Here is a 9,294-nt window from a genome sequence, read left to right as displayed (position 1 = left end):
AGTGACTTACAAATTGGTACATTTACCTTATGAAAGCCAGTGGGACAACCACTTTAAACATTTTTTATTTTTCAAAATTTCTTTACATTTTAGCAGACACTCTTATCCAGAGCGACTTACATGAGCAATTAGGGTTAAGTGCCTTGCTCAAGGGCACATCAACAGATTTTTCACCTAGTCGGCTCGGGGATTAGAACCAGCGACCTTTCGGTTTCTGGAACAACAGTCTTAACCACTAAGCTACCTGCCGCCCTTTTTCATTTTCATAAATTACGTTGAGCATAAAATAATATGGGTTCATTATGTCAATGCAAAATCTAACCAGAACACGTTTGCTTCAGTTGGAAGCAAACACAGAATGAAAGACTAGAAATACTGAAGACAATTTCATAACAGAAATACAACTATTCACAATTCTCACGACAACAGATTTGTTTTAAAAACATGTTTAATTTTATTCAAAGAAAAAACAAGTGTATAATGTTAAGTAATACAGATGTGATAATCTGAAAACCACCTGACCTTGTTTCACTTGAGGAAAATAACTATAAAACAGCAGTAGCTTATGTATCAAGGCTGACGAAATATGTTATGGCTCCTTCCAAATTGAATGCATCTCATCGTCCCTCTCCTCAGCTGCCATATCTGGGAGACCCCTCTCCCAGCTCTCCCCTGCCTCACTCAAACACACCTGCCCTGTGCTGTGACCTCACCTACATCCTTTCAAGCTCCAGCTCCAGCTCAGGGCGTTCGCCCTTCCACCAGAAGAGTCTGAACAGTGCCTGACGCACCTCCCAATGACAAATGCCATAGATTATTGGATTGATACAGGGTGTTATGATTATGATAATTAGAAGAGAGATGTGCACAGTTCCAGTTGACAGTGAGGGCCCAGCCCCAGAGGGGGCAGTCAGGGGGGCCATCATGGCCCCTGTGCCCTCCAGCTCCCACAGAGCATCTGAGGTGATCTTAAGGAACATAGGGAGTAGCTGCAGGAACAGCATCCCACCGTAGAACAGCACAGTGTTGCGTGCCCGCTTGTTCACCATGTTGAAGGGCACCACAGCGTCGCGGGCGTTCTGGTGAATCCGCACATAGGCAAAGAAGTAGCTGAGGAGGCAGAGCAGGGTGAGGATGAAGCCCACCAGCTTGCGGGTGATAGCCGCTACCCTGGGGAAGCCCATGTGCTGTTCCACGATGTCAGGCTCACATATGAGTCCAGAGGTTGCTGTACCATACTCCCCCTTCCCCTGGTGTAGCAGGGTGACGTTAATGCAGCCAACGCTGACGGACACGACCCAGGTGAGGCCGACCGTGAGGCGAAGGCGCAGTGGGGTGATGATGGACAGGTAGTGGAGGGCATGGCACACATACAGGTAGTGCTCAATGGCCATGCAGGTGATGGTGATGAGGCTGCTGAAGATGCAGACGCTGCCGGTGAAATACTGGAGGAGGCAAAAGGTGTCAAAGTTCATTGTGCTTCTCTGCAGTAAGCAGTGGGTCACAAAGGGGCCCAAATTGATGGTTTGCACCATGTCACTCAGAATCAAGTTCTTCAGCAGGGCGTAGCGTGGCTCCCAAGACAGGTCCTCCGAGTGTCTCAGTCCCAACAAAGTGAATCCGTTCACAGCCAAAGAGATGCTTGTGAGTATTGAAAAAACAAAAGCAAGCACATTGACTACCGCATCATATGGCAATATGAACAAAAAAAGGCAACCTCCAAGGTCGAAGTTGTGGTTGTCTTCTTCCGTTCCGTTGTCAAAAGTATGTGCATCGCATGGACCCGAGCGGTTGAACATCTGAGTGGAATTCATGATGAATTTATGAGGCTAAAACACATCTTGACTACTTTATACTCTCTCTCTCTCTCTCTCTCTCTCTCTCTCTCTCTCTCTCTCTCTCTCTCTCTCTCTCTCTCTCTCTCTCTCTCTCTCTCGCTCGCTCTCTCTCTCTCTCTCTCTCTCTATTTTCTCGCAAAGAAAAGAATTTATGAGGCTAAAACACATCTTGACTACTTTATACTCTCTCTCTCTCTCTCTCTCTCGCTCTCTCTCTCTCTCTCTCTCTCTCTCTCTCTCTCTCTCTCTCTCTCTCTCTCTCTCGCTCTCTCTCTCTCTCTCTCTCTCTCTCGCTCTCTCTCTCTCTCTCTCTCTCTCTCTATTTTCTCGCAAAGAAACATGGCATCAGTCTATATGCTACATTTAGACTCCACTCAAATTGTAAAAACGCTATATCGATGGCTCAATATTTAGGTTATTCATTGATATTCGTTGGTATGATAATAAATAATGATAGTAAAAATATCTCCATGAAAATAACAACAACACAAGACATCAAATGATTGATGTTTATTCAAGATCAATGCATTGTATGGCATAGATTATTATGTCTAACAATGTGACAGCGCAATCACTTTATGAATAAACCCTGAAAGCAATCATTTACACAGCTTACATTTACATTACATTTACATTTACGTCATTTAGCAGACGCTCTTATCCAGAGCGACTTACAAATTGGTGCATTTACCTTATGATAGCCAGTGGGGCAACCACTTTACAAATGTTTTTTTTTTTTTTTTTTTTTTTTTCTAAACATTTTTTTTATAGATTACGTTGAGCATAAAATAATATGGGTTCATTATGTCAATGCAAAATCTAACCAGAACACTTTTGCTTCAATTGGAAGTAAACACAGAATGAAAGACTAGAAATACTGAAGATTTCATAACAGAAATACAACTATTCACAATTCTCACGACAATAGATTCGTTTTAAAAACATGTTTAATTTTATTCAAAGAAAAAACAAATGTATAATGTTAAGTAATACAGATGTGATCATCTGAAAACCACCTGACCTTGTTTCACTTGAAGAAAATAACTATAAAACAGCAGTAGCTTATGTATCAAGGCTGACGAAATATGTTATGGCAGTTTCTGGCTGATAGTCAAAGCATTTGAAACCTCAGGAAACAACGTTTTATATCCATTTATATCCAGGAAATCACGCAAAGATATATATATAAAAATCCGATTTTATGTCTTTGTGGCTGTGCCAGCTAGTGACCACTCTGCAGAGCTGCCTTCATGACAATAAATGCCAACCTGAGTTTTTTCCAAGGGATACCTGGCCAAGAAGGCAGCTGCTCCTGTATAAAAAATTATAATAAACAAAAACATACTCTCAGAACGTTCAATAAAAAATATAACAAAACAAAACCTGCATCTTTGGCAAAAATGTGATTTTCCTGTGTGTTATATTTCCACAATATGAGGTTGAAATAATACTATGAAATTGTGAAAAATCTCTCTCTCTCTCTCTCTCTCTCTGTCTCTCTCTCCCTCCATGCTGGGAGTGTTTGGTGCATGCTGGGAATTGTTTGAGTAAGTGCTAAGTGCGAGTGTTGTGTAGAGTAAGATATCCTGGGTTTTCCTTTTCTTGGTGATATCCTTTTTTCTTCTATGCATGATTAAGGTTATTATTTCTATTTCTTTGTTGTGGTAGAATTAAGTATATTGTTTTTCGTGTCGAAATGACCCTGATTTTGGTGGGGATGGCGGCCCGAATGGGGACGCCGTTCCTGTCACTTCGGCACGGCTTTAGGTGTGTTACTGAAGCTACTGTCAGGGTGGAGGAGTTTCTGGTCGCCGTAGGAGAGAAGGTAGGATATGAGAATGTTGCTTATGCGTCACGGATGAATAAAGCGGTGGTGGTATTTCTTAAAGAAGAGCGCCTTGTTGATCGTATGGTTGAGCATGGCGTACTTCTTAAAGGAATGTTTATTCAAATTATGCCGCTTTTTTCTCCGTCAACAAGGGTAACGATTTCAAATGTACTGCCGTTTATTCCAAATGAGCTATTGGAGCGCAAGTTATTGCGCTTTGGGAAGTTTGCAAGTTCAATTAAGGTTGTCCCGTTGGGTTGCAAACACCCGTCGTTGAAACAGGTTATGTCGTTTCGGCGACAGGTGTTTATGTTTTTGGACTCACCGGAGCAGACTTTGGAGTTATCGTTTAAAGTCAAGTATGACAATAGACTGTATATGGCTTATGCTAGTACGGGTAGTCAACTGTGTTTTGAGTGTGGGGATGTTGGTCATAAGCGACATGCTTGCCCGAAAAGGGAGAAGGCAGAGGGAGGGGCGCAGGTGGTCCTCGTAACGCCTGGGCCCACTGATGTAGGAAGAGGTGGGCTGACAGTGGTAGAGCAGCCACAAGCATCTGTTGCTGAGGAACAAGTTGTCAATGTAGAGGGCACAGAGTTGCAACTTGTACCAGAGGGAAATGTTATGCAGCAGAAAAATATTGTTGTAGAAGGTAAGGATGGATCTGAAGGGCCATTTCCTCAGACTGGTGAGGAGGTGCCCAGTACGAGTGCTGTGGTACAGGAGGGGGTACATGTGGAGCTAATCTCCCAGGTAGTGGAGGAGATGCCCACTACAAGTAATGGGTTAAAGGAGAGGGTTCATGTGGAGCTAGGTTCCCAGGTAGTGGAGGAGATGCCCACTACAAGTAATGGGGTTCAGGTGGGGCTAGTCTCCCAGGTAGTGGAGGAGATGCCTGGTACGAGTGATGGGGTGCAAGTGGGTAGTGTTGAAAGGGATGTGGTAGAGGGGAGTCAGTGGTCTGTGGCCTCAGTTGAGGAGGATCAGGAGAAGGATATGGATATCTCTCGATACGATATCAGCTGGTGAGGACTCAATTTACGATCTAGAGGAGGTAAATGGGTTTCTGGATCAGACTTTTGGGAAATCTGTCAAATTGGCAGATTATTTTGATGTTGATAAGTTTGTGAGGTCAGCTGTGATGTTACAGAAGACGGTGGGGTTAGACCAGGTGAGTGAGAAGAAGCGGTTTCACTTGAGGAAATGTGTTACTGCTGTTGCAGCAGCAAAAGGTGGTGGGAAACGTGGTCAGGTTAAGAGAAAATTTAAATAATGATGATGATTATGCCTCAGGGTGTTCTATGCTCTTTGTCTGGTTTCTCTGTGGTATCTTCTGCTTTTCCTTTTTATTTTCTATATGGAGGTACTAAGGGTAGGTTCTCTCAATATTAATGGAGGAAGGGACAGGAATAAGAGGGCTTGGGTATTAGAAGTAATAAAACAGAAAAGGCTTAATGTAGTTTTCCTACAGGAGACACATAGTGATGAGGAAAATGAGGTTTACTGGGGTATGTGGTGGGAAGGGCAGCATATACTCAGTCATGGTACTAATTTCAGTGCTGGGGTGGCAATCTTGTTTTCTTCAGGCTTAGGGGTGACTGTGGTATCTACAACAGGTGGATGTTATGTTTTTTTTGTTTTTTTGTGTGAATGTTTATGCTCCTAATGAGGGTACAGAGCGTATTGTTGGTTTTGATAAAATAAAGGAAACCTTAAGACAGTGTGACCAAGAGGGGTGTATGGTTTTAGGGGGGGACTGGAACTGTACAATGGATTTTACTGTTGATCGCACCGCTGAAGAAACTCACCTGCGGTCAGCCACTTGCCTCTCTGGTCTGTTAACTGAGTTTGAGCTTTCTGATGTGTGGAGAGTAAGGAATGCAAAAGTTAGGCAGTACACATGGCTAAAGGTTAATGAAGGTCATGTCAGTGCATCAAGGTTAGACAGGTTGTATGTATCTGAGCAATACTGTAGTAGGGTAGGAAGGTGTGACATTACTCCTGTGGGTTTCTCTGATCACCATATTGTCACTGTTGATATTCACTTGTCCACGAAGGTCATCATCTTATTGTTATTTTAATGTTAAATTGTTACATGATGTCATGTTTTGTGAAAGGTTTTTGTTGTTTTGGGAAAAATGGAGGGTTACAAAAGGGAATTTTGAGTCCTTGAGACAATGGTGGGAGGTTGGGAAGGCCCAAATACGATTATTTTGTCAACAGTATACTGCTCTGTCTCGAATTGAAGTTAAAGAGACTATCAGGGCCTTTGAACAGGACATAAAATCTATTGAATTAAAGTTGCTCACTCAGAATGACCCCGGACTAGTCATGAACTTACAGGACAAGAAACATGAACTGAGGTCCGTTTCTGCATGAAAGAGTGAAGGGTGCCTTGATTAGGTCTCGTTTCGCTTCCCTCAAGGATATGGATGCGCCTAGTGCTTAAAAAAAAAAAACTAGGACAGTCGACATTGCAACGTAAACAGATGGTCTGCCTTCGTCTCCCTGATGGGAAGGTGACCACTGATGACAGTGAAATGCGTCAACATGCTGTGGATTTCTAGGATGTTAAGGTTCTCTAAACGCTTTAAAGGTGTATGAGGGGGCGTCCTCTGCTAGAGTCAATTGGGGAAAGAGTGAAGCGCTGTGGACAGGCCAGCTTAATTTACATTTTAGTCATTTAGCAGACGCTCTTGTCCAGAGCGACTTACAGTTAGTGAATACATCTTTATTTTTATACTGCCCCCCCGTGGGAATCGAACCCACAACCCTGGCGTTGCAAACCCCATGCTCTATCAACTGAGCTACATCCCTGCCGGCCATTCCCTCCCCTACCCTGGATGACGCTGGGCCAATTGTGCGCCGCCCATGAGTCTCCCGGTCACGGCCGGCTGCGACAGAGCCTGGATTCGAACCAGGATCTCTAGTGGCACAGTTAGCACTGCCTTAGACCACTGCGCCACTCAGGAGCTTCAGATGGGTTCCGCTCCACGGTTACCAGGGGGGCTTCAGTGCGGCAGAGATGGGATGAAGACTAGAAGTTTTCTCTTCCCAACTGTATATATTTGGGCCAAAGTACAGGTTTAGCCAAAAAGGTGTAGTTGTGTTGCTTAATTTTGTGTTAGTGGCAGCGAGAATAAGGGTTGAGTTTGCCTATTATAAACTTGTCAACAATATTGATCTGTTTATGAGTATATGGGGTATTCAGAGGCTGTTGTGTTTTGTTATTGTGGAGGAGGAATTGGAGTTGTGTTTTTAATTGATGTGTAACTACGGTTTTGTATGAGTATTTATTGTGTGGTGGGCTCCCAGACCCAATAAAGATGATTTAAAACTCAAACTCTCTCTCTCTCTCTCTCTGCATGAAAAACATTGCCTCAATATTGCCAAACAATAACAAATATAATACAAAATGGTAACAGTCAATTATAGAAATATAATAAATAGACAAATCTAACTAAATGAAACTATTACTAACTTATAACTAAATAACGGTCATCTTCACCATTATATAATTACTACCACTACTACCATTAAACTGCCATCATTACCATTACCACCCATACCACTACTATTTGGAATGATAAACAACAATAATAATGGTAATGACAATAATAGCAATAACAATAATAATAAGTAAGTTACTATTTACTATGCAGATGTTATTATTCAGTGTCCGGTAAAGGCGAAAGAAACGCACACCTATTTAGGCGAGGTGCTGGCTGACGGCGTAAAACACTTGGAAAAGAAAAGGAAAGCCGCACACTCTAGGAGCTCAGATGCAATAATTTAATATCCTGATAACCAACGTTTCGACAGACAAGCTGTCTTCATCAGAGTATAATGACAAACACTGCGGGTCACTAGTTTATATAATGTCAAAGGACACACGCAGGTGTCTGTAATCATGGCCGGGTGTGGCCTAATAGCATTGTCCAATTCACAGATAAAAACAACATTTAAAAAACATGGATAGCATATGATCATAGTTACTTGGCTACATAGGCCCACAACATTTACAATTAATAGCAAAATCACAAGAATGGCTTCAAATCAAAGTCTACGTTGAGACCGAAGGGAGCAAGGGTCTTTACATTAAAGATCCAGACAGCCTCTCGTTTTATCAATAAGTTGTCGAGTACACCCCCTCTCCTAGGGTGGTCCTAGGGAGGGTGACCTTTTCGATGCCGATATAACGTAGGGAAGAAATCGAGTGGTTCTCTTCCAAAAAGTGGGCAGCGACTGGGTATGTCGAGTTTTTGCACCTAATGGTGCTACGATGCTCCGAGATTCGTACTTTTAATTCGCGCTTTGTTTTACCCACATCATTTTTACCACAAGGACAAGTTATAAGATAAATAACTGCCTTAGTGGAGCACGTAATAACACCTTTGATTGGGATCTGTTTCCCTGTTTGGGGGTGTTTGAAGGATCTACATTTGTAAGTTCCATTGCATTGAGCACAGCCGTTACACTTATAGTTTCCATCCGGTAGAGGCGCAAATAGACTTTGTGCAGGGATATTTAGGGGTGGTAAATCAGAGTTTACCAATTGATCTCTGAGATTTCTGCCCCGCGAGAATACAACCAAGGGAGGGTCTGAAAATACATTACCAATACTGTCATCGGATCTTAGAATGTGCCAATATTTGTGAACGATTCCCTTAATTTGTTCAGAGCACTTTGAATAGCGTGTAGTTAGAACGCAAGAATGCTTCTTTTTGCGAGACTGTCCTTGAAAGAGATCAGGTCTCGATCTGTTTTGAATTTTCTCAATGGCAGTATTAATCTGACCATTTTTGTACCCCCTCTCCTTGAATTTTCTTTGCGTCTCAGCCATATTACGGTCGAAATCTGATTGTTTTTTACAAATTATTTTGATTCGACAGAATTGGCTGTAGGGCAAACTGTTTTTCAAAGAAAGCGGGTGACAACTATCAGCCCTCAACAAACTGTTACGATCAGTAGGTTTCATGTAAAGATGAGTGTATTATCCTCACACAAAATCAGAAGATCAAGGAAACTGATTTGACCTATGTCAGATTGCATAGTAAATCTCAGGTGCTCAGAACAAGAGTTAAGAAAAGCATGGAATGCCTGGAGCTGTTTCGAATCACCCCCCCCCATAGAACAAAAATATCATCAATGTACGGTTTCCAAATAATAATGTTAGGCAAGAAAACATTTTTGAGAGGATTGAAAATTGACCTTTTTCTCAATGTACACCACATACAAATTAGCATAGTTAGGAGCCATAGGGGATACCATAGCTGTACCCTTCGTCTGAATAAAGAAATCATTTAGAAACATGAAGTAGTTGTGTGTGAGTACTATTTCAGCCAATGTTATAATGCATGCACTGGAAGGTAGTTCATTAGGGTCACGTTGTAGAAGAAAATGTTCCATGGCTTCAATACCGCCCTCGTGTGGAATATTCGTGTATAACGACTCAACATCAAAAGTAATTAACAAGGTATTATCAGGGAGAGGATCAAGAGATTCAATAATAGAAATCATACTGCTGGTGTCCTTTAGAAAGGAGGGGAGCTGTTCTGCGAGAGATCTAATTAAAAAGTCAACATAGGTCGATAAAGGGGCTGTTATTGCATCAATGCCCACTACAAT

The 9,294-nt window shown here is 42.2% G+C and overlaps 1 protein-coding gene across 1 annotated transcript; it reads right to left on the bottom strand.

Moving 5' to 3' along the window:
• Positions 1-713: 713 nt before the first annotated feature.
• Positions 714-1,814, bottom strand: LOC311149485 (olfactory receptor 4F6-like; the record flags this gene model as incomplete). The annotated part of the gene is made up of 1 exon (XM_084186677.1): positions 714-1,814. One exon carries the CDS (start codon positions 1,812-1,814, stop codon positions 714-716), a length of 1,101 nt encoding a protein of 366 aa, XP_084042803.1.
• Between the last annotated feature and the right edge of the window lie 7,480 nt (positions 1,815-9,294).

This window comes from Coregonus lavaretus (assembly GCF_964263955.1).
Source record: "Coregonus lavaretus genome assembly, chromosome: 22".
Classification (NCBI taxonomy): Eukaryota; Metazoa; Chordata; class Actinopteri; order Salmoniformes; family Salmonidae; genus Coregonus; species Coregonus lavaretus.
Note: the sequence above shows the minus strand (reverse complement) of the source record. Positions and strands in the feature narration are given on the sequence as shown.